The 26,794-nt window shown below is 38.4% G+C and overlaps 1 protein-coding gene across 5 annotated transcripts in view; it reads left to right on the plus strand.

The window, feature by feature from the left end:
* The window catches only part of TENM2 (teneurin transmembrane protein 2), a 523,826-nt gene that overhangs the window by 383,843 nt on the left and 113,189 nt on the right, over positions 1 to 26,794 (plus strand). For all 5 annotated transcript variants that reach the window (XM_086621658.1, XM_086621659.1, XM_086621661.1 and 2 more), the window contains 2 exons: positions 13,305 to 13,427; positions 24,657 to 24,862. In XM_086621658.1, the coding sequence (XP_086477784.1) occupies positions 13,305 to 13,427; positions 24,657 to 24,862 (329 nt within the window). The remainder of the gene's footprint in view (positions 1 to 13,304; positions 13,428 to 24,656; positions 24,863 to 26,794) is intronic.

Consider the following 26,794-nt stretch of genomic DNA (forward strand, 5'->3'; position numbering starts at 1 on the left):
TGAAAGGAAAAAAAAAAGGAAAATAAATTTCTTAGTGAAGACTGAGGCTGCAATACTAGATGGATTTTCAATATAGTTTAGCATTTGGGGTTTTGTTTTTTTTTTAAATACAGTATTTACTGTTTCATCCGTCAAAGAAAAAACCGATATAATCCTGGCTTGGTTGCTGGCCAGCTGGGTGTTACAGACATGACGGAGCAGAACTTCAGTGTTAGCTATGAAGTATTAATGTGTTTATGTGAAGTATTAATAGTATAATTCTAGCTACAATATATTGCTTTTTGCCCCTTGTAGTGTAAATTGTCTTCTCTTTGAAGGATAATTCCCAGTTATTTTATTGGTATTATTAAGTAGTATTGTTACATATGTTAAAATTTATTGTATTAATCATTTAACATAATTTAGTTATGCTTTACAAAGTGTGTGTAAGTGAAGCCAAAGGTTTTTGAGGGTATGTAATCTAGCTCATATTTTATTCCATGATTCATTAATTAATTATATACAGTGATGCATATGCTAATGCATCATCACTCATGTCCAATTCACCCTTCAATTTAAACTGTTGACTTTGGAGGGCAAAGTTTGTTATCGATTGCATTGTTGTTGCTTGTAGAAAACACTATTTTTTCGTGCATTGTTATGATAGTCGTCTCAAATACTTAAAATAAATAGACAAGTTCTGAAGTGAAGCTCTCTCCACTGAAGTCAGTGACAATTTTGACCTTGATTACGATGGACCTTGATTTTAAACAGCTCTAAACTGACTGATGCATTCTGCATTGCTGACCTCAGAGAGTAGAATTGGCTTCTGCACCATTTTGTATGCAAGACAGAAAGCTTCATTAAAATGATCAGCTATCAGATGCTCTGTACACTAAGCTGGCTTCATTTTTCTGTTGTGGACAGCAGCTCCATCTGTAACAGTGATTTCTACTAGAATTTTTCTATATCAAGAAGATGATCAAACTGAGCTAGTCTTAAAAACCCATATCATAAAAAGCAATTTAAGACAAACAGATAGAGAAAAGTAATACAAATATGAATATTTAATTAAGTGTATATTATGATGATGTTCCGTAGATGAATCAGGATGTAGGTATCCAGGCATCCAATTTAAATATAATTGTCTTCTATTATGCATGGTGCACAGTCCTTGAAATGGACTTATGTAGACTGATGTGCTATCATGGTGTTTCTTGGGACTTAAAATGCATATGCAAGCTTTTCCTCATTCCTACATTGGCTAATGAATAACAGGATATTTTGGTGATGCGACTTATAATCATATATGAACACACAGGTGCACACAGAAATTCCTTCTGAAATACGCATCGCTGCAGTCTGAAATCTTGCAACTCTGCCATTTCAAAATAAAGCCGTGATCTGAAACTAAAATCCTGGCACCGTATAAACCCTTCATTGATTTCTCTGTTTCCTAATGTGCTTCCATATTGGTGTGATCACACTGAAATCATGTCTTCACTTGCAGCTTGCACTTCCTTACCTGCTCTGGAATTCTATATGGGAAGATGAGAAGGCACAGAGGCAGGAGGGCAAGCTTTCAGTCTCTGCTTTGTTAGAAATTATTTTTTTTTCCTGTGAAGGCAAAATAAGCAAACTTCAGACTTGGAAACCTGCCAAGAATAAGAGAGGTATAAGATCAAAAATAAAATGTACCCCAGTTAGAGTAAACCCATCATGGGAAATGCTTAATAGAAATCATGTAAGGACAATTGAAAAAAATTTTCTCAAAAACATATCTAAAGTCCAAATTGATAATTGTTTATATTTTTAAAAGTTACCATTAGAAAAACTCCACAAAGCAATATGAGTTACAAGGCTGTAACTGACTGGTTGTGTAAGATATTTATCCGTATATTTGATTTTCAATATGTTTCTATTCTGGATCAGTAGAAAGTCTAATTCACAACACATTAGTAACGTTAGCTTTGCAGGGCATATAGGAGGTCTAAATCTACCTAGATGCTAAATATAATCTGTACTTTTATCTCAATATCAAGATATGATTTAGGCTATGTTTATGTATACCTTTTGAAGCATATCATGAAATAAGTATAAACAGTTTATATAGTGTTGAAAATGAATGAGAAGCTTTGGGAGAAGAAATCAAAATCATATTTACTTTTCATCTTTGGATTTATTTCCTCTTTGTAATGAACTTTTAACTCCAATAATTACTTTGTGTAGAGAGTAAAATCCTAAATTTTATCATTCGTGCAAGGTTTTACAGTCAGGTGATTAAATTAAACTCTTCTGGATAATTTCTATTAAGGGAAGAATAGACTCTGTAATTAGAAATCATACTTTTTTGCATTGTGAACCAAAATTTGGCCATTCGTAATCATGCAGTTCCACTTCATTTAGTGTATGCAAAGGAGTAATAAAGGTAAAAACTATTTTCTTGTCAATAAGTCTAGCAATCAGAGGTTTAGTCTAAGTCTGAATGCTTAGGAACAGTTAGATTATGAAAATCATGTTTGTAGAGATTAGGGCAGTTGCAGTTTTGGAAGATGAGCGTAGTCGAGTAACTGTTTGACATGACATCCCTTGGGGTTGCAATCAGTATTAAAGTAAAGCAGTTATTCCAATTCCTGTAAGTTCAGGCATCAGTGATTTAAGAGCATATGTTTGTGTCTATATTCCTTGAAACGCCAGTTTCAAATCTCAGCCAGGTTCTTCCTCCTCTTGGAAACAGAATAAAGACGAGCTGAGTACTTTGTTCATGATAATGATGTCTTTTAGGTGTGAAATTAAAATTGGATACAATTTGCTTTGTATTCATATTAAATGCTCCCAATTGCTCAAAAAAAAGAAGAGGTTTTCCATTGTGTTTTAGTCAAGGGCATCCCTTTCTGCTATTCTAAGCCTATTTCAAAAGTGGCAGTATTTTGGCAAGGCTGGTGAAGTGGATATTGTACAATGTGATTTAGGACCTTCCAGGCTGAAATATGCTGTATTAGGTAAATGAAAATATGAATACCTTTCTTGTTAGTTACAGCCATCTAGTTCAGATGCAAGACCATAAAGATTGCAGCCTTGACTCTTAAAATTGCCGTAAGAAGTGAGTTCATTTCATACAGTCTCAGGAACTAATCAGTCTTGTGCCAGTTTTCTGTGCTCTATACAATCTAAGGCCTGTCACGAGAATAAATGAATAGTGCACTGTATTCTGCTTCTCTTTTAAGGTCTTTGTTGTGAGATTCCAGATGCTGAAGGTAGCATGCAGTGCTGTTACCCTTCTTGTGACAAAAAGATTATTCAAAGTGGCACAAAATCAAAACATTTCAGTAAAGAGGACTGAAACAAGAAAAGTCAAAAAGTCTAAAGGAGGAATTTTTTCTCAGTCACAGTCAGAACGGTGACTGGGGAGCCAACAACCACCCAAGGTACAAATCTTGTTCCCGCTTTGCTTGCCTGTTGTTGTCCTTGGAATTGGGAGCCAGGTCTTCACATCCTCCAATTTTCCCCACCCCCAAAGTAACTGCAAGTGTGCATAAGCTTTTCAAGTATTTTGGAAGTAGAAAGACTGAAGTTGGAGATAGAGGAATGAACTTTCAAAGCATTGCATGGCAGATAAGCACACAAATCACATTACTACTAATGGGATTTGTGAGTATATCTTTCATGCTGTGCTTTGAAAATTCATTCCATTCAGTTTACTGATGTGCAGAGGGAAAGAAATCAGTCAGCTTGGAGGGGGCAGGTGACCAATTTAAAAAAAAAAATTGCTTTTTTGGGTCCCCCTATTTCTTTCATGTGTACACAGTGACAGTGAGCCATCTTATAGCCCTTCTGCCATGTCCTCTTTCACCTTTAATAACATTTATTTAAAAGAAAGCAGTTAATAAATCCCAGCAGATGTTTTGCTGCTAATTATAACAATACACTCATTCATAGATTCTTTGTGGTATTTCTATAAAATGCTTTTTGGGCTGGATGCTTCATGAAGCAAAAGCCCTGTTCTAAACAGTTATTGTCTAAAAGAGTTTACATGCTGAGGGTGAAATTATGCCTAAGGACTGCTTTCTTATGTTTAAGATTGTGTGAAGTCAACTATCCTTTGCCTCATGTTTTCTAAAAGGCACAACATCGCCTGTGTGTCTCCAGCGAGCAGAAAGAGCATCCTGGCAGTTCTGCCACGGAAGGGGGCACCGTGCTTTCCCTTCTTAGGCAGCAAGCACTGTCCTGACAAAGAGTGCAGAAGCAAAGATAAGGGTATGCTTCTGTTTCCCTCTGCTCGTGTCCCACAAAGTGAGGTGCTGAAATTCCAGTTTTACTGTGGTTGTGTTTATGGGATCACTCCTGGATTGGCGAAGCACAGAGCTGTGTTCTCTCTGCAGCTGTGAGAAGGCTAGCAGAGCTGGCAGCATCTTTCTTACTACGTTCATGGTTTCATAAACCTACTCTTAGGTAGGTTATACCTATTGATTACTGGGTAATCAATATACCTCTGATTACTGGGTAATCAGTCTTCACGGCTTTCCACGTGTAGTCAGAAAATACGCCCTGTCTTTCTCTTTGGAAAGTTACAAGAAGTTGGTTTTGTTGTTGTTATTTTAAGTAGAGCTATTGAAGAGCTCAGGCACAGTTAACAAGAGTAGAAACGTGTAGATGGGTAACGTATAGAAGCTTGTACGTGGGTAACAATATCAGCTTAATTCAATTGATGCAGGAGTGAAAAGAAACATGTTACAAGATATAAAAATATGCAGCAGTGCCATTGTAGTTAATGGAATTCTCAATATTTAGCAATGTAAACTAAAACCAGTGACTCTGAGAAGTGAAAGGTCTTGTTCAATGTTATGTGTAGGACAAATAAAACAGAAAAGTTGTTCTTTGTTGTGCTCTCTAGCCATAATATAGGCAAACTTAATGTTTTAGTGAAAATAGTGTGATCTGTTAATTCTTAAAGTTGTGTATTTTGGTAATGCTTTAAATGGATTTCCCAAATTAACTTTTAATTTAAATTTATTAAGCATATACCAGATAGCATACTGGTGATTAAGATGATTTAATGAGAATGAATGACCTTGAAAGTAAGCCATCTATTCGTTGTTGAGCTTCAATAGTCACAGTCAATAAGATGTACTTTTTGCATACATTCTACAACAGTGATATTAAATTTAGATCAAGCGATCTATTTTTGATATACTGACTTAACCTTTCCTGCAAACAATTGGATGCTAACAAGTAGAGGAGACAATATGATCTGGAGTACATCCAAATGTTTTACATGAGGTCTGTAAGATCTTATTAATATTACAACGTAAGTTCGTAAATTCTCTATATACTGGTAGTCCAGAGAATGTTGGGTTTTTTTACCTGATCTTTAATCTCCGGTATCAAATGTAAAAGTTAAATACTTACCTCCTGTGTCCCTGAGATCTCCAACAAGATATTTTGAAAATACGTCTCTCATAATCATAACTGACTCTGCTATTAATTAGAGTATTTACTATTGTGCTGGTGCATAACTACACTAGGTTGAGAAACCTGCACAAACTTGGTGGCATGTCAGCAACTGCCATTTTATATACAACATTCTAAGCCTATTTAGATGTACTGAAGTGTATGCCCTAGGGTACCTAAGAATCACACTGCTGCTGGGGAGTGCTCTGTGGTATAAAAATTCAAGGATTTGCCTGTGATGCATTGATATAAACAACAAGGACATGGAGCTGCTGGAGTGGGTCCAGAGGAGGGCCACGAAGATGATCCGAGGGCTGGAGCACCTCTGCTATGAAGACAGGCTGAGAGAGTTGGGGCTGTTCAGCCTGGAGAAGAGAAGGCTCCGGGGTGATCTTATTGCAGCCTTCCAATACTTAAAGGGGGCCTACAAGAAAGCTGGAGAGGGACTTTTTATAAGGGTATGTAGTGACAGGACAAGGGGCAATGGCTTTAAACTGAGAGAGAGGAGATTTAGATTAGACCTAAGAAAGAAATTTTTCCCTCTGAGGGTGGTGAGGCACTGGAACAGGTTGCTCAGAGAAGTTGTGGATGCCCCATCCCTGGAAGTGTTCAAGGCCAGGTTGGATGAGGCTTTGGGCAACCTGGTGTAGTGGAGGGTGTCCTTGCCCATGGCAGGGGGGTTAGAACTAGATGATCTTGAAGGTCCCTTCCAACCCAAACCATTTTAGGATTCTGTGGGCTAGGGGATAGGTAGGGACATGCTGTGGTGGTCCGCTGTAAGGGATAAAAATGCATCAAACACTTCAAGAAACATTGGGACTACACCAAAGAGTGTTGTATGCATGTAGGAGCAGCTGTGTTGGGTCAGATAAAAATCAAAAAATCCATTAACTTATCATCTCCACCATCCTAAAGTGATTGCCTTGTAAGAACAGGCAAATCATACATGTACTTTTCCCTGCTGATCTTCCAACCTCTGGTTTTTCTAGGTCCTTTCTGAGATGAGGGGAAGTGGCATAACAATATTCCTTGCTTTGTCCACCCTTCTCATGGTGATTCAATGTTTGACTTAGTTGAAATTTTCAGCGAACTTTATCATCTAGCCCAAAATTTCACTTCAGTTTGATAATAGTCAGCTCAGAGCTCATTATTTTATATGTGGAGTTAAGATTACCCCTCTCTAGTGTACGTTATTTTATTTTCACTGAGTTTGAATTTCGTCTGCCATTTTAGGGCCCAGTCACTCACTTGCATTATGTCCTTCCACAGTTCTCGGTCAGCCCTCTTCTTGAATAATGCAGTAGCAGCAGACTGTCACCACCCTGCATGGTCTGTTTTCCGTTTGGAATTCTACCATATCGTATATGATAGGTTTGGATTTTTTATAAATGCTACTTTAAACTTTCCTGTAGATAATATATCAAAAATGGCAGATGTCCACCCAGCAAGCCATATGGCTTTTGTTTTGCTTTTAGAAAAAGGCCTAGGAATGTGATAAATTTTTCTGAGATCTCTTGGATACACTCAGGAGGACTCTGGCATCCTTGTCACAGTCACACTGGGTATTCAAGGAAGAATAGAAAGTTCTGGCAGTTAGTCCTGAATTTTAGGAGAGACATCATTGTTTCTCTAGCAAGGAAAGGTGATACTTGTTCACATTGTTTATTGTAAGACTGCTTCTTTTAAGTAACAAAGACTCATATTCTTTGGTAATGTTTTTCCAACAACTTTGATATATGTTAAAGTGGAGGAATAGCAGATTAGAACTTCCTGAAGACGCGGCCCTTTCTGCCAGTAACAGAATACGAAAGGGCGTTAGTAGAATTTGTGAGTCCAGGTCCTTGGATTCAGCAGCTTGTTTTGAGACAACTGCCTTAGCCATCATTTAATGCAAGGAGTCACATCCTCCTTTCCAGCTGCATACTGACAGGGCTTGTATTCCTCTTGCTGCAATTGCAGCTGAAGGCTGGCCAACAAAATTACCAAGCAATGGATGGTGTCAGCCTCTGTAAAACATCTACCGCTTGCTGAAATCCGACTTTGTCAGGCATATTTGTTGCCAGGTCCAAATTTTGTGGGAGAGGACTTTTACTGGTGCCTGCAATGATGAGGAACCTCATGCATAAAAACACTTGCCGAATTGCCCATCTGATAAAGCCTAGCTGTCCTCTATATTCAGTTTCCTTTAATCCTAAAACATGTTCACAGAACACGGATCTCAACAGCGAATTCTGATTGTGTGTGTGTTTGTGAACTGTCTTGTAACGTCTTCAGATATGAGAGGAGCTAGGGAAGACTTCTTACTTTTCTTGTTATAGCTACCCAATAGTCCGTGCTCCTCAGATAGGGACCTGAAAGCACTAGTTAGAATCAAGTGTAGTATTTCCAGGCACAATGCAAGTTTTTTCCCATGCAGTTCCTGCATTGCTCTTTTCTGACCTTCAGACCCCTGTTATTCCTGTCTCAGGCATCTCTTGAGGAGAGGTTGTCAGCTGTGATGAATTGTGCATTCATTTTGGAATGGGGGCAAGTAATCTCTAGGGAAAAGGCCTAACATACTCATTTAATTTATGACTTGGGTTGAACTTGAACCTATTTCTCCAGAGGAATAGTAGTGGAACATTAAACTACTATGTTTCTAGTCTTTTAAGTAGCATTTATTTTATGAATAGTAATTGAGATCAGTAAGATCAATTTCTGGTATTCCTGGAGTTCTGTTGCATGATCATGAAGTAGTAACTAGTAAAGAACCATGAGTCTCAGCTGAATAACATTTAGTACAAAGTAAGCATGCAATAATGTGTAATTGTTTTTTTAGTTTTTTAAGCGGCTTCTATCCTTTTCAGGTTACCTGGGTTACCCACTTATATGCACCCAGCAGTGTAAAACACTTAAGCTTCTTTCGCTTCATACAAATATTGGGGTGCATTAGAACAATGTACAGACCATATTAAATAAAATATGGATGTGCAGATAGTTCTTGAAGTAGATATGCTATAAAATTACATGCTGCTACGATTTATTAGGTACCTTTTGTTTAATCATGTCTGTGATTCATTAGGCCAGGTTTGGAAATCACATTGATGTTGCTCAAGACTAAGTATACTGGAACAGCAAGAGTTACATCATTGTTCACCTCGTGAGTGGATGGAAAGGGAACATCTAGTGTTTTCACTCCCATGTAATACAATAGCCTCCATATAGCAACTGTGCTTTTAGTGTTTATTTGATAATTTTGTTCATGATATAATGGACCAATTTCTTTTTCACATGAGAAAAGGCTGGCCTGCTACAGTTAAACATAGTATGACTAGACATATCCTGACAAAGCAAGAGCACAGTTTGATGGGTTTATTTCGGATGACAATAATTTGGGGTTTAGTGAGCATGACAACTTGGAAAATTAATATGTGGAAACATTCTGAATGCTGTTCGCTTTTATAATCTTCCCATCTTTCTGAGTCACTTAGGGAATACTGAATTTTCTAACAAGCAAGCGATGCATATCTCCCAGATCTCGATTGGGAAGATGAGTAGGAACAGGGAAAATGGTGGATAGCTAATCTGCGTATTTCTCCCTTTAAGGAGGAAAACCACAGAGTAAAGGGATATGTGCAGGACCTGATTCTGCCCTGCCTATTGTCAGATGCTGAGTCATCCTACAGGGAGATCTCTAGCACATGAAGACACCAGAGGTCTCTCATTTTAAAAATATGTGGTCAAGGGTGACACTAGATCACAAAGGGAAGACAGAGAACTTTCTGAGCTTGGAAACCATTGTCCTTTAGACTAAACTCTGAATGGAGTGAGCATTGGGTTTATGGCCAGAATGAGAGAAGACTGAATGGAAGAGGAATGTAGGGACACTACTGCGTCTTGGAGAACATTCAAGAAAATTTTGCATGTAAGTTTTGTCATTTTTCTGTGGATTTTATACCTTTGGGGATTTCTTAAAATAATGTGTGATTCACTCTAGCAAGCCCTGTCTTATGTAAGTCTTAGATTGATCTGTGACAGCTCTACCACCTGGAGTGATGAACTAGTTCTCTGCTTTTGTTCTTGATGGGCATGTAGGTTTAGCTTCCAGCTTGAGATGCTTTCGCTCTGTGTGTATGTGTGTGTTGCCGGAGTGGGAGTGAGAGGTTGATTATTACTTTTTACTTAAACCTCTACTTCAGAATTTATTGGGTTTATATTCTTATTTTTTAGAGAATATAAATACACAATTCACTATCCTCAGTTACTAGATGTTAGTGTTAAATAAACCAGATAAATTGTGACAAGCTCAATGTTGAAAAATCAGATATTAGAGACAAGAACTTAGAAAATATGCTCAGATGTTAAGTGAGAAAAACTAAACAAATCCAAATAATACCTACAAAACGTATGTAAGCGCTCTGTAAAATATAATTTATGACTATACCATACATGTAACAGATAAAATGGCACTTTTTTGTGTTTTAAATCTGCAGGGATGTGTTTGTCCCTGAAGGTTAGTCTGTAAACCAAATGAGGAGCTCTGGAAATGTGTTTGAGTAAGTGGGCTGTTTTGGAAAGTCAGTGCTCATCTTGATGATCAGCTTTGGATCTAGCTGAGCATACCAACTCAGCTGTCTGGTGAATATCCTTTGGAGAAAATGTGGTCGGTACTGCAGTATCTGATAAAAGTGTGTCCTTGGGGAAGAAGGCAAAACAGCATCACAGATTATTTAGTTGTAGTTTAAAAAGCCAAAACAAAATAAAACAAAAAACAAAGAAAAACCCGACACAGTAGAAAAAATAGGCAACAGGCACAAATTCACTAGCCCAAATTTCTTTTCTGATACACATGCACTCAACTTCCGAGTGCATCCCTGTATTTCTAATTAAATGGGCTTCTACTTATTCGTTTGCTGGAGGCATTTCTGTTTGATTAACAGAACAAAAGGTTAATCATATAAATTTGCCATCTCATAGCGTTCCGAAGCAGGAGAGAATAGGTAGCTCCGTGTTCTCCCTGCTTGGCTGCCAGTCAGGTTTGCTATATGTAATGCAAACACGGAGCTTTCCCCTCAGGCCCCTGTGACATACTTTTCTCGAGGTATTCTTGGTAGAAGGTGAACGTTCCTCATGTTTCAGTTGTCTTAGTGGAAGTTTGTAGATCACGTAATGGATACGTGAGCTGTGCGGGAGATTGTCATCTTTTCCCTGTCTGTAAGGCACTGTAGCAGATGTGCAAATCCCTGCCCCGTTAGGAAGAAGCTCTAATTGCTCCTACCTAATGTACATCTATGATTAAAACACAGAGCGAAGGAGTTACTGATGAAATCATGGCATATTTGGAAGTGGATCGATCAAAGTTTTTCTTAATACCATGTTAATAAGATCTTTTTTAATTCCTTGTATGCATTTACCTGGTAATTATGAGTTAGCAACTATAATTTTCTTGGACAGACTATTAGTTATATTTCCATATCTCTCTGTCAGAAGGAGTGGTTCACACTCGAAGCAGCAGACTTTCGTCTCTGCACATGACCTACATTTCTGGTTACGCTTGCAATAAAATAGAAAAGAAATGCAACTTTGAATAGACGCACTGAGAGTATAAAACACAAAAGTCTAAGTCTCCTCTATGACTTGTTCTCATTTTGGGGCTCTGAAATTCACTGGATCTTTATGCACTCTTTGCTTACGGGGCTGGACCAGCTGAACGGTGGCTTTGGAGCCCTGGTGCTTGGGAACCGCCGGCAGCACCAACGCCACGAGCTGCTCTGCTACCTGGCGTCCTCGGCACTCTCACGTCTACAACATAGACCATGTGTCTCACTCGATGCGGAGAGTCTGTGTGAGCTAGAGACTTGTTCGTTTGAGCTTTATTAATAATTTTCCAGTTTCACTGCCATACTGAAAAGAAAATTAGTTGCTTGAGATTAGACTGAAAAGCCTTTTGAAATATTTTTTTTTGGCGAAACAAAAAAGTTGTGATTGAATAAAACATGTGATCCTGCATAAAATTTTTGCATATTTTCCAGGAATTCTTAAATATTCCATAGAAATTAATTTGGAGTAGTTTCTCAGCAAAACATCCTTTTCGGGTTCATACTTGATACTTTTTAAAATACCAGATGCTTAAATGATTTAATGTATTTTCAAATTCTTTTTCCCAATAGAAAAAATTTTGCAAATTCAGCATGAATGCAAAATGTGGCAACTGCCCTCTTCGCACAAAATGTCTCCTGATTTTAGTTGCTATTCTTAGACACTTGCTTTATACGCAGGAATGTCTGGGGCAAGGTGATGTTGTGAAAGCTGTCTTGCTTCTTCTCAGCTGCTTTTGTCGAAAATATGGAGGTTAAACTCTGTATAGATTGTGTGCTGAGGGATTTCCACGAGTGGGGATAGATGGGTTCTGGGGATGGGAGGTGCTTTGTTTTGTTTTCTTGGGTGTTAGGAATATGTATATGAATCAGTCAAATCTAAATGGATTCCCTGTACTCAAAGATTATCTGAGCGATGTCTTAAGCCCTTTAAATTGCCGTTCCTGTGGTGAATCTTTTGCCTGACCTATCCCTGATGTTTAATCTCTGAACACTTACTGTGTGGCCGCTGATGGTCCGTTTGTGACCGCACCAGCTCTTCTACAATTGCTTGAAATTAGATGCAAAATATCTGCTAATCTTCCATGGCTCTGACACTGCAGAAGTGAACAATTATAAGGGTGCTCATAATCATATATATTTTCTGCCCCTAAACTGACAGTGAATCCCCTCAAACGCCATTTTGGTATATAACTGAAAGTGCTGTTCTCTGTGGTATGTAGGTTCACAAACATCCTGTGTAAACAGGAAGAGTGCTGACGGTGGACATGGAGAAAGTGAATAAAAAAAGCTTTGTGGGCTTTTCTGTCCCTCACCACTGTGCTCTATTGGGAGGATGCCGTAGGGATAATACGATGCAAGTATGGAGATGTATGCAGGTAGCTTCTGTTTATACAGGCTGAAGATGCACATAAATCCACTAGCTGAATGATTCAGACCTGTCAAGTCTCATGCATTATGCACAGGATTTATTCAATTAGCCCCTACCACAGTGCCTATCACTCATGCACTGGCGAAGGTGGTGCCGTGGCCTTTCTCCCATTCCGTATCTTCCGTGTCAGGTGCAGCTGCTCGGCCGGCCTGGGTCTTCCTCCGCCTTAGGGGTGGCCAGAGTGGCCACGGTGCTGTGCCACCACCAGAAAGCTCTGCTGGCAGGCAAACCTTCCCCGGCTGGGACTGCACAAGGCTCTTTGTGATGTGGCCCGGGGGGACGAGTTGCATGCACCGGATTAGGAAAAAATTGTGAGGTCAAAGAATTGGAAAAGACCTGGGTTTGTCAGGAAAGTTCAATCTACAAAATGAAGACTGGGGCTGTTAAATCTGTTGATTTAAATAAGTTGTAATAAACACAAAATAATTGCACTACAATGTCATTAGTATACCTAGGGCTAAAGCTAATTTTATAATCAGCATATAAATTATGAGATGTAATTGGAACTCGGAGCTGGTATTTGCAGTTGGTTTCCAAGCGTGTATCCCCTGTAACGCGCGGGTGGGAAAGGCAGTACACGGTGCCAAAGGGGGAACGAAACGCTCGCCTCTCTGTTTTGATTCACTGGATTGCAAGCGTTTTTCCTTTTGTGTTTCAGTAATTTAGCAGACCTGGTAACTGAACAAAAATAAGGTTTATGCATCAGAGCTTGCTTTTTTTTTTTTGCCTTTTTTTTAAGCATATGAACATTCCTCTGAGACAAGTTGCTTTCCCGTGTTTCCCAAACGGTGCCTAACCGAAATTAGCCGTAGTCTCTCCCGCAGCGCTCAGACCTGTCCGTTTCTGACGGCTTTTGTCTCCGGCAGCGATGCACCTCCTGGGGCTGAACTGGCAGCTGCGGCCGGCGGACGGACACACCTTCCACAACGGGCTGCGGCCGGGCCCGCCCGGCGCCGAGGACGCGGCGGCGGCGCCATCTGGAGGCAGAGGTGAGGCTGCGGCTGCGGCGCGGCGCGGGGCTGGGCGCGCTCCCGCCGCGGTGCGCGCTCCCGCCGCGGTGCGCGCTCCCGCCGCGGTGCGCGCCGCCTCTCGGCCGCAGGCTGCCCTGAGCGCCGCCGGCGAGCGCCCCGTCCTGCTGCTGGTCGGTGGCGGCTGTTCTGTCCCTGTCCCTGTCCCTGCATGAGGCGCGGATCCTGTCGTTGCTGGAACCCCGTCTGCCGACGAGGCTGCGCTCCCTCGGACACTGACGCAGCAGGTGCTCTGTCAACACGTGTACGTGAACCACACAAATGTGTCGTACCCGTGGCCTGAGGGACCTTAGAGCTTAGAAATCGCGAAGAAAAAAGCTTGATTTAGCAGCAGAAGTACATTGCACTGCCTGGGAGAAATCAAGAACTTTGGCTTCCAGCCAGGACCACATCTCTGTTTTTTCTTCTTTCTCAGATGTAATTCTAATAGAAAACATCAAGGACAGCAGAATTTGACCTGGGATACTAATATGAGCATATAAGTATAGCATATAGCTATATAAGATTATGAGCATACAAGATTATGAGTATAATCTGTCCTGGGATACTTATATGAGCAACGTGGGCAACAGATGGTTTCTTTTTCTCTTAAAGAAAAACTCTGTTTTGGTGGGGGATGGCAGACACAGGGCAATGAAAAGAATGAGGAAAAAATCTAGAAACAGAAATACTTTCTTAAACTGAGAAAGAAAGTATCTATTAAAAATATAGAGGAATTACAAGACATAAAAAGGACTTCAATCTTTTAGAGTGAACACTTTTTTGCTGCTGAGGTTCAGGTGTTTTCTGTGCTACATCGCAATGAGGCTTTCCCTGGTTAATACAAAAATTACGATAAGAAGACAGAACAGAATGTTTAAATCAGTCAAAGCACCTCCCAGGCCTTAGTGTGCTGTGAAGGTGGGATGGGGTAACTGAAACAGAGGAGACTAAGAGCACTTGCTTTTGGTCAATAGAAGACATTTATTCAGTGCTGAGCACCATCTTGCTCTCAGGACCTGTGGCTCGTGTTGAACTTGCTGATTGCTGAAGCAAGTATTAGAAACAAATGCTAACAGAGGATACTTGCATTGGATGTATTGGGAAAAATTCAGCTAAAATACAGCTGGGAAAGGAAGCTGCATTGTTCTTTGATGTGCCCGATCGTTTCATGGATTTGCTTCTGTTTTCAATAAATCATGCTGGTGCACCTCAGCTTCTTCACGTTTTCCATAGAGGGACTAATTTTGGCTTCCTCCTCTTCATAACATCCTACATCCTAGTGGTGGCAAAAACCTGTAGATTTTCAGACAGCTGTTTGTTGGCTTGGTTTTCATCTCTGACTGACTGTAGGTCAGACTGGATGAACAGCACATCCCTAAGTACAAGGCAGAATATTTGTATTGCCGCTGAACTTCTTCCAGATTGTACACAGGTGAGAGACCCTATGGTTTTAGGCAGGAACCTGAAGAGCTCAGGTCCACAATTATGGTCACTTAGCAGACAACTGCAGTGTTTAACACGTTTCCAAATTCCCTCCCCTGCAGCTTTTTGTTGCTGTCTCTGTGCGAATATAGGGCAGCAGGATTGTTGAATTGGAATGTGCTCATCTGCCTCGGGCACTTCAGTGCAAGTTCTGGCAGTTTATCCCAGCCCCACTCTAATTAGCTTTGCACATTTTAAGAGGCTGAGATGCTGGCTGTTTTGGGAGTGGTAACCTCCTGTAGAGGAGACAAGGAGACAGAACTGCTAGTTATGTCTTAAAGTGCTGCAGTTAGCTTTCCTCAGAGCATGTTGGAAAAGTTTACTTGTTCTTCTGACGTTCTGTAGAAGGTTGCTGAAATGTTGATAATCTGGGGGAAGGGGGGAGAACGATATTTAGACAAGTAATTTTCCACAGTGGAATAACATGAATGACAGGTTTGGGTGAACACAAAGAATATCTAAAAGATGAATTCTTATAGCAGAGAAGGGTGGAAAGTTTTTCTACCTCACCTTTCCTTTTATTATGTCCATGTTAATATTGCTATCCCAGCAGTTTTTAGGAAAGCCTCTGACAGCTTTTAACACAACAACCATTTCAGGGCTCAGGGCTCTGGCTGTGGAGAGTGACCTTTCTATAATTGACACAACTCAGGATGAAGCCATTCTTTTCAAAACACGAGTCTCCCAAAGAAACCTTTAACCCCTAGACTGAGAACGGCCACTTAAACACAAGCTGTGCCTACTCAGCAAGCAAGGCATTTTAAAGTAGAGCAATTCGAAAGGGGGAAAAAAAAAAAAAAAAAAAAAAAAAAAAAAGCAGATAGTTCAATTTGATCTGCTTGTTCCTTATTAAAAGACTAAATTCTGGTATGAAATAATAAAACTGCAATTTAAGAGGAATGTAAATTACTTTATTACTGCATTTTCCTATCTGAATGAAAACAAAATTCACTATTAAGATAACACAGTTGCAGGTTTTTTGTAATTACACACTACATCTCGCTAACACTGGAGATGTCTGAAAGGAGCAGGCAAGTGCAATGGGTAAAGAAATCCTCAGTGCTGCTGTAAAACGGCAAGTGAAGTCCACCATGCTCTGACAGTAAACAAAGCACCAGACAGCTTTTTAGTTTTGCCTTTAGGCTCTGGAAGTTGTGCTGAACTAGGGATTTAGATTGAGACCAAAGTGAAGAAAAGTTCCTTTCTTAATGATGATAAGGCAATATCCCTTCATAGTACATAAAACCCAAAAAGTTGGCACTGACCTGGGATTGTGGAATTGCTACAGTAATGACTTTAAAAATACTTTCTGAGAATGAAGCCAATTTACCTGTTACAGTTGCATAAAGATAATGCTAGAAGTTTGGTGTAATAAATCTACGTTTGGGGAAAAAGTGGAGGAAAAAAAAAAAAGCATGTTTGAGAATAATTGCTTCTTCACAAGGAAGATGTGTGTCATCACATAGATGACCTTATGGGATTTTTCTGTGCCTCGATTCTGTTAATCTATGCCAAAAATATATTCTACATTTAAAATTATGTATTAGGCTAGGCACACATTTCCATGAAGTATGTGACTATCTATATGCTGTTTCCTTTCAAATTGACAGAATATGCTATAAAAGTCAACTTTAATCATTTCAGAGAACACCTAAGATAAACTGCCATATATGTGGAAATACCAAAACTAACTCCACCTGCAAATCCAAGTAAAGAATGCTTCAGAGTAGAGGTTTTTGTTTATGAGTCATTGTTTTCGGTGTGCTCACAAATTTAGCAGATTTTCTACTGATTCAAAATTGACTTAGTATCTTTTATCTCGATTATTTGCTATAGTAAAGCTGAAAAACACAGTAAGAAATTGTGGTCTCTGATCTTAGAAACCCACATTTTAAAAGACACTAAAGATAATTATGGGCAAGGATTGTGGACCTGAAAGATCGGTTCAGTTACCATAAATATAGTATTTGGAAAAGGTAGATTTGAATTTGTGTTCTGATACTCACACAATCCAGGGTTTGCGTCTCTTTGGACCAACCAGCTTGGTTCAGATTCATGCTCAGTTTATGAGATATTTCACTAAGTCTGCTTCACTGAGTGGATTTTGAAAAGACAATTACAGTTAATTAAATGGTAAAGTATTGAAGTGTCATGAAAAATACTTGTTTCCAGTTATCAAATTCAGCATTGTAAATATAATGGCAATAATAAAATGAAGAATGTTAAATTTGCTGTTAGATTTGGCAACATCTTACTGGCTTGAAATGAGAGAGGAGAAAACCAGATTTCTACTAATCTAGCACAAATTTGCCTTGAATAGATATGGAAAGCTAAGCTCAGCAGTCATTGTGAAGCTGTATAGGTTGTCTTCAGCTCTCTCAAAATGCCGTTGAGACCTCCGCCAGATGCTGCAGTTACGTTTTGATTTGCACACAGAAATCATTATTTTCTAATAGTTAAGATATTTTATTAGCACTGCAGCAGACAGGCAATGTTAAAGGAATAACAAAATTATTAAATGAGAAAATTTACCACCCTTACATATTGATGAGTTGGGGTTCAGATGCAAATGGAATAGGCCCCGACTTGAGTGCTGGAGACACTGGTGCAGCCCCAGCTGTGTTCCTGCTGAAACCTAATCCTCCTCATCAGACAGTGTAAGGACTTGGGAACAACTGGAGGGAACTCTTTGTCATGTTGCAAAAGATAAAAAAACTCATACCTCATTAACAATGTAAACAACATGAATCTTTTTGTTTCTACTATTTCCTTTCAGACGCTTTGAGACAGATGATCAAAACGTAATAACAATCAATGTATTTTAAATGTCACTTCCGTTACCTTCATTCAATTTAATCAAGACATGCCATCATTTTCCAGGTGGATTAATCTTATTAAGTAGTTATGTGGCTAATGTAATGTAGATCTTAATTAACACATTAGCAAGCAGAAGTATTAATATGGACGCTGTGAAGGCTTGCAGATGTGGTCTCCTGAAAATAAATCAGGCTCTAGGGCTGCCTTGGCAAAAGCAAAGTATTTGACTAAGTTCAGTAGAAGAGTTTTATTTTTGTGATTGTGTTAATGTGATAGTATGAGCTGCTGTGTTTAAAGGTAGGTGATGAAGTGTGTTACATACCGTCAGAGACGATTGTTACGTTGATGTAGCAATTCAGGCTAGTATGTATTTGTTCTTTGTGAAATGCAGCGAACTAACAGATCTTAATTTTATTTCAGTTACAATTTGCTTTTGATTCTGAAATCAATGAATCTTGTGAAGCCATGCCCACATCAATGTGAAGACGTGCCTAAATTTTTAGGTGTATCAGGGTATTAAGGCATGTTTCTTAATTCCACCTGCAGGGCCAGATTTTTCGACTGCAGCTGAACCAGAGCAGTGGTCTTAAGCGGACACTGTCTTTGCAGCATTTCTTTCCTTTTGCCACAACAGAAATACGGGATACTGACCAGAAAACCTGAGATTTTTGTTTTGTTTCAGAAGCTGTTTTACTGGACTCTTGAAAACTCATACAAATTCAGAAGCTTCCTTCCTCCTCACTTCACAAAATAGATCTCATTAGTACCTCAGCATCTTCAGCATAACTGAAGTTCAAGACGTGTCATAGCAGCTTCTCCAGACAAACTCTCATTTCCTGGCTTTTTGCTTTATTGTAGCTGTGGGAATTTGTTTTGCATCCGCAGTCATCTATTGAACACGTTTCAAAAAGAACCTTTTCTCACATGGGTCCTAGGACACTTAGGTATTAGTAGTAGATATTTCAAAGCATAAGTTCATATAGGAAGTGATCAGTATGATAATAGTGCATTGCACTGATTTTTCCACTGAAAAAATTGATGTAGAAAAGACATTTTCTAGTTTTTTTGTTTGCTTTTCTGAAACAACAAGAAATGTCTGATCATATGAGGAGCAAATGTACCTGAGGAAAAAATCAAGCTATCATTGAAAACCATAGTAACTCCCATGCTTTTTTTTTTTTTTTGACACAAAAAAGTCAGTGGACTGCATCTTTATATTGAATGATATCCTTTACACAGCTGCACCATAGATTTCTTTGGAATTCCGAGTCATCTGTGACAATCCCTAGCTATATAACAAACAACAACAGAAGAGTAAGTTAGAGAAAAAGGTAAGGAAAGCTATGTCTGTAGCAGTGATTTATAAGGAATGCAGAGGTACAAGAAGAGAAGTGAAAGAGAATTCTCTTTAACCAACATTGATGATATTTATTCCTTGTATTTAATTTGAAATGGTCCATATTATCTTGGTAGTTCATTATGGATCCACTGCAATGACTATTCTGCTAGATATTTTTCAAGACGCGGTTTACAGTCATGGCTGTTATGAAGGCACACAGTCAAAGCACTGGAGTTAATTGCTATTTAAATGTGATGTCTGCAGCGTGACACTGCTGGTAGCCAGATTTCTTTTTTTTTTTTTTGTGATTTTAACTACAGTATGGAAGAGGAGCCTGTAATAAACACTCCAAGTATATCTGGTTTCAGTGTAGATACAGTTCTGCCTCCAAAGCTGCCACTGCTTGACATCAGTTAAATTAAAGGCTGACTGGGCATGTCCTATCAGCTGCCACCTTGAAACTGACCTCCAGCTCAAAGATGAGGCCTGCTGACAAGTTAGCAGGGGGAGTTTGCGTTGCTGTTGTCATGTATTGCCTGTTTGATAGCTTCAAAGGCAAATATACTTGAGTGCTAAAACAGTCTTTTCAAATGTATATGCCAAAATAGTAATTCAACTGGGTAAATAACACAGCAGTTTAAATGAATAAGTGTTATTTAGTTGATAAATATATGTTTGACTGAGCAATTGAAATGGCTCCCCTGGGCAAGATGAAGAAGTATGCTTTTAAAACTCTCTTTTGTAGATGTTTATAGAGAAGAAATCACAGGAAAAAAAAAAAAAATCAAGTTTCCATGGTGTTATGAGATAAACAGACGAAACTCTAAAACAGTCACCCACAGCAGAGATGATGATGTTGGGATTTGTTTGCTCACAGTAGTATGAGTTGCGTGGGTTAGTCTTTCTTCCCAGATTTTTCAGTTTGTCACATCTGTGACTTCACTTAAATGCAGTTGATGTTTTTTGAATGTGATCTGCAGTGGTCCATCAAAATGGAAAAGCTTCTAAAAATAGCTGGAGGGGAGTGAGTCAGGTGGCACGACACATTCTCTACGTTAGGAGATGAAGATTGAAAGGAGCTATAAAAAAATGTTTAGGAGTCTCTAGAGACAGAGTTTATAAGTGAAGCTGTTAGTGTAGAAAAAGACATTGCAGATATAAAGCTAAGATGATGTTCTGCTTTTCAGGTTTAAAAAAATAAACTTAAGCCTATTAACTAAGAAAAGAGGTTCAGTTGCCGTATCTAGTTTGCATTTCATTTCTGTATTTCTAACTTGGGGAGGAAGGAACACGAAGAGGCCAATGTTCAGATACTTTCTGTAGTATTTTGATGTGACTTCTCTGTCTGCATTACTCATCTTCAAGGTGAGAATTTTGAATAGGTCATTGTTAATATTTCTGTTTTACAAGTAGTCATCTGAGAGCCTCAAGATCATGACCAACTCAAGTGCACTGGCTGTATCAAAGCAAGGAGTAGAACGAAAATGCTGTCACTAGTCTTGTGTCTCATACCAACAAGAGTAACTCAGCAGGAATTTGTGATTATGATTCAATAACGCATAATCTTTAGAGCTCTGAGAGCTTGCTGGACTTAAAACTTCCTAAGTTTTTGGTTAAACTTGCAAATATAAAACTTACATTTTAGTGCAACTTTAAGCATTTCTAAATCGTGTTATTTCAGCGTTGTAATGCAGAGCCATAAAAACAGGATATCATGTATTAAATTCTTAGAAGCAAAAATAAGGATCCCTTTCATCATGCCAGAGGTGAGGCAGCAGCTGTTTCTCACAGATGTGGCACAGACTGGATGTAGAGCAGAGACATGCCATACTACAAAAATACAGACTTGGAAGTAAGGGGTCATCCATCCAATCCATTCTGTATTGTAGTTTAAGTATATCTTGATCACTTGTGATAGTTGCTCATCTAACTACTCTTAAAATCCTCTGCTATGCTGAACCCCTACAGCTGTCACAGTTCTCTTCCTAGGTAGTTTTTCCTCAGACACTGAGATGTTACAAAAGGAGTGATTTGGACAACTAGAAACCAGGTAATTTATTTTGTAGAGAAAAAAAAGAGCATCTATGGGGAGATGCTTCCAAAGATAATGCCAAACTGAACTGAATCATTTCAGTATTAGGAACCTGAATCATGTCTTTAGGCTGATTGATAATTACAAATTCAATTGTCTTATCTGCAGTTTTCACCAATTTTTGAGCTAACAACTTTGAAATTTTAGTAGAGAAATATAAAGGAACGGTCTTTTTCCAATAACATTTTGTTGGGAAAGTTTGACATCACATATATTTGTTTACTTGTGAGGTGCATGCTGAAGTAGTGAATGTAACTGTGGTTCTCCTCATGACTGGAATATTCTCTTTTTAGCTTAATTGATGTGTTTGAAGATTCTTGACTGCTGAAAAGTGCTCTTTCCCAGATGGAAATACAAAACAGAATTTTGGAAAAACAATGGAGACTAAGGCTAAATTCAACCAGAAATACTAAAACCTGAGCCTCCATAAGAATGAAATTTATTTGCAAAATAATAATTCTAAGGAATATATACTCAGCAGACTTGGAAGCAATGTAATCAGCAAAAGTCATTGGAGGTGGTGTTTTGGAGCAGCTTTAATAGCCGATCAAACCATCATCTCCAACACAGACTGTGGTGGTCTTACCATTTGCATGCTCAGTAAGCTTGCTGCACTGGATAAAAGTGATGTACAAGTGAAGCAATATTCAGATCATTTCTGTCTGATGTAGATGGAAAACACGTGACTCAGTAATTTGTAAAGCAAATGTATGCATGAAGGCTTTCTAACACCACGTCACTTCTTAAAGTGTTCTGACAAGCATTCATGTTTCTAAAACTTCTTCTGTGGCATAAGCTATTTATATGTGTTAGTATCAATTTCAGTACTTAATTGCCCTGATATATATATATGTTTATATATAGATGTCATATATATGTTTTTAACATGAGGTAAGTGGCTATAAGCTGCTTATTTTTTAACTAATTGGAATATTAGATTTGTGCTGCTAATACAAGCCATATCTCTAAATATGTGTGACCACAGCTCCACTGAATTCTAGAACTGTATTAAAAAGTATAAAGTATTATATATACACTATATTAAAAAGTATAAAGATAAATTATTGCTTAAAAAGAAAGTAAATGAGAAGCAGATTCCAGCATGGGCGGAGGCTAATGATTTCCAACTGATCTAAGCTCCAGATTCCCACCCATTTTACATGTGGATTTCAGAAATAGATTACACTTACTGACTTCAGTATTCTTTATGTCAAAGATTTGCACTAGCTTCCAAGATCTGGAGCAGCTTTGTTGTAGTCATGAGATTAGTCAAAAAAGTATATAATGCAGATAATTCAGTGAGTATCAGAAGTCAGTATTAGTATGTGGACAGGGAATACTGGAAGAGGCACTGGTCTATTAATCTTTCCATCTTAATTACTTATACAACTTTTATTATAATGACAATGCCTACTGTAATACTTTCTGGAAATAGCTTTTTCCTTGGCTGTTTCACTTTGAGTACGGACATACTGATCCTGAAGAACAAGGTTCTTTAGAGTGTCTCAAGGAGTCTGTTTTCAGATTAGGTACAGCTGATGTTCATTTAAGTATTCACAGTCCACTTCCAAGGAAATAATTTACAGTGCACTTTTTAAGAATGTTGAAAAAAAAATCGTCATTTATTACCATAACTTGGAACTGTGAAGTATAGGGTTGTACTCAGAGGAGGAGATGAAGGAGCCCTCAGTCTTACACTGACTTCCCAGCTCTGCCAGTGATTGCAATATAGCGTTCACCAGGTGGTTTTACATGCTCTGTACCTGGTTTTCCTGTCCATGTGGGTAAGGACTGGTTTAAATTCTAGCGAGATGGTGCCTGGCTTTGTTAAAGTAGGAACTTTGAGATACCCTCTATTGTGGTAATCTATTAGAAATTAAATCCTGTAGTTTTTATAAAACATTACTTGTTTGAATCTGGTTGATTTCTGTGTTCTTGAGTGGCTCTAAAGGCACGTTGCTTGACATTCTCAGCCATTTTTCCTTTCTTTGCAGCTTCTTCTGCTTTCTTTTTTTTTTAATGCTGTGATGGTATTCTAGACTCATTAAAATAGAAAATGAAAAAACAAACAATTTGCCAAAAACTGTATAGCAGTTGGTATTCAGAGCATTCTTTTACCATTTCAAAACACTGCCAACATAATATCTGTTTCATCATGTACAAGTGTAAGTGCTGTTAACATAGATAATTTAGAATCTATAATTGAAACCATGGTATTGCAGCTCTCTCAATTAAAGACAGAGTCAAGACAAAAAGCTGTTATGTACTTACCTGCTGGAATTATATGTCATTCTGTGCCATCCTGTTACATTCATGCAGTGCTGGAATATATTTCAAAAGTAACTTGCCATTTATTGAAAATAGCATTGCACCATGAAAAAAAGAAAAAGGAGTAAACATTGAACTTTTCACAAATACTGTCAGGTTGTATCGAAGGTATCACTACCATCTGGTGTGTATTAGTAGTGATATTAATGATACCTTTACATTTCTGTGATTGTTAACAAATATTTTCTGTGGTTTCCTGATCTTTATAGTGTTGTAATGATTTTACAATGGATTTATCACCATGTTGTTTGGGAATATGGAACACAAAATCAAACATTGCTACATACCGTAGCCTGAAAGTGCTGCTAACTCTTCACGTATCGCTGTCCGTGTTTAAGATATGTGTATCCTCAGAACCATCTTATTCAACTGAGAACAGAAGGGATTTGCACCATGTTTTAAAGGTTGACTGTTTCATGGGCTGGAAGCCAGAGTACTCAACCAGAAAGGTCTTGTATCTTGTCTTCAATAATGCATGCTGAAGAACCATCGAATGATGGATTTTAGCTAACCAGAGCACTAGGGAGAAAGACTTGCAGAGAGAACTTAAAAAGCAGCACATTGAGTTGTACTAACTTTCTTTCAAGAAGGAGAAGCAGCATGTTAGAGTACAAAAACTGTCCTCTAAATACTTTTCTGTGCATTTCATTTCTTCTGTCAACTCTCTTGTCTATGACCTGGAGTTTATTGGACTGCTTTACTATATAAAACAATGGTAATAAGAATTTGCAATCAGTTTGTTTAGATTGAAATTACTCCTTCAGTTCCCCTTTCTGATAATTTTTTTTATACCCTGGTTGTGTAAAAGAGGGAACTGAAAAGAGCACAGGGAGATTCATATGTGCTTAATTGACTCTCTACTCTTACTATATTTGATCAGTAAAGAGCAATCGCAGAATTAAAGGGTTGGAGGGATTAGAAGATTGCAGATACTCCACAGAAAAAGGTTCACAGTCTTCTTGCTTCAAATACAGGGGCCAAATTATTGCGTACTGGTTGAAACAGCAAGCAGATTGCATCAGAATAAGAAAGGAAAGTTATAGTTTGATTTAAAAGGTGGTATTACCATAGATGTTCATCTTGAATGAATAAAAATACCTGTATTGAAAGCAGTTATCTGATTTGATTTATATTTGCTTTTATTTTGTAGGACCATGGGTCACTAGGAACAGCAGCATAGATAGCGGAGAAACAGAAGTTGGCCGCAGAGTCACCCAGGAAGTGCCACCTGGAGTCTTTTGGCGGTCTCAGATCCATATCAGCCAGCCACAGTTCCTCAAGTTCAACATATCCTTGGGGAAGGATGCTCTTTTTGGTGTTTATATAAGAAGAGGACTTCCACCATCACATGCCCAGGTACTTTTATCAATGTATTTGTTGGCTTTAAATGTCAAAATGCAAAAGTTTAGAGTATCTACGTTAGATTTATGTTGGAGCTTGTGGAGCTCAAGTTTAGGGATTCCTGGGAATTACATAATTTGTGATATTTGACTGAACACCCTGATATTAAAATTTCTAGGTTATTATATACCTCAACAGTACATCGATAAAAGAAATAATCCATGATGTTCTTGCCATCCAGGTTTTTAAGGTAACTTGCAGTTTGACACTTGAGGTTTTAAATCTCTGACAAAATCTTGGCACCAATTGGGATAAACTTATCTAATTATACACTAGTCAAAAATGATGAGTGGTGCTGGTCAAACTCACAGTATTAAAGCACTGTGTACAGTTGGAATGCATGCACAGCTGAATGTGTTAACATATAATTTTCTATCTTCACAGAAGTTTTAATCTCCACAGGCTGTTAGAATGGCATCGCTGGGGTATGCAACAGACTTTGGCATCACTGCTACCCAGCCACTGCTACCTACCCAAGAACATAATGCAGTGGCCATGTGTTTGAGAGCTTTGATTTTACTACTTTTCCCTCAAGGATGGTATTAGGGTATAATATCTGACTCAGACATGGGACAAATGTTGCAGTTGGGAAACTCAGTTGTTCTTGATTTCTAACTGGCCTTAAGGATCAAAACTCAGCAACACCGCATTTTTGCAGTTGCCTGTAGTAGAGAGCTAAGGGCTGAGGTGAAGATAGTTTTAAAGTTAGTGAGCCCAAACTTAAGTATCTTTTTCTTCTAGGTTATGCGGTGAGTATTTTGATTTCTTTGCTGTGAGAAGATACGTCTATATTTTCTGTTACAGAGAGAAATTTTTTTATTGTATTGAAAACTCATTAATGTGAATGGAAGGATTCCCATTTACTTAGATTAGAACTAAAATGAGAAATAATATATTTGCAGTTATGCATACTAAAAGGAAAGAGCGTCCATTCTTTAGAGTGCAAGGGAAGCAGAAATAGCAACCAGCTTTTAGAAAAGACCTCTTCCTTCATGCATATTCTTGCTGCTAAAAATTGGTTCTTTGTTCAAAAATTATCATCTAAACTTAAAATGCTTTATTTAGTGTATGATTTCCAAAAAAGAAATGTAGAACTCCAGTATCCCTTTTGGGACAGCCTCATTTAACATTTCTAGATGCCTTGCCCTGATTTACCAAGAACTACTACTACTTTTTTTTTTCATTTGGCAAAGCAAACTGCAATTACATAAATGCAAATTCTAAGCTAAAAGCCCAGAGGCTTTAACATAATTTCATTGCTACATAATGCCATATAGAGAAAGTATGTTCATATTGCCTGCAAGGAGAGGTCAACCCTAAATGAACTGTGTCCATGCGCATGTACAAACAGTGAACCAATTAATTCTCGGAGGAAAACTACACTTATATTAACGGAATTTTGGATCTGCCTCTCAATATGAGGCAAATTTATGGAACTGTTCTGTACTACCTCTTGTTCCTTCGCATTTGTTCTTGCCTGTAGTCTGAATTGAGAACAAAAATCTTTAAACAGAGTTGAGGGGAAAGGAGAGAAGGCATTTACATGGGTTTATGACCTCTCCTTCTAAGAATTTGTAAACAAGGAGCTTTGACTATCCAAACTCCATCAAGTTCTTGTAGTATGCTATTTTAAAAAGTTCCGTGAGTTATTGAATGGATAAGAATGGTAAGAATAAGGATCAACCCAAGGAGGAGAGGGCAAGTGATCGGTTGTCCATACAGCTAGAGGTTAGCATACAGAATCCTGAATTTCCATACAAAGACTAGATAAATTGGGGAAATTGTAGAGGGCCGTTGACTAATTTTCGGCTGTTGACTAATTTTCAGCCATTTCCAGACATCCATGCAACACAGAAGATATCCGCAGAGAATATGTTTCAGAATGGG

This window comes from Tauraco erythrolophus, chromosome 16, assembly GCF_009769465.1.
Source record: "Tauraco erythrolophus isolate bTauEry1 chromosome 16, bTauEry1.pri, whole genome shotgun sequence".
NCBI classification, from domain to species: domain Eukaryota; kingdom Metazoa; phylum Chordata; class Aves; order Musophagiformes; family Musophagidae; genus Tauraco; species Tauraco erythrolophus.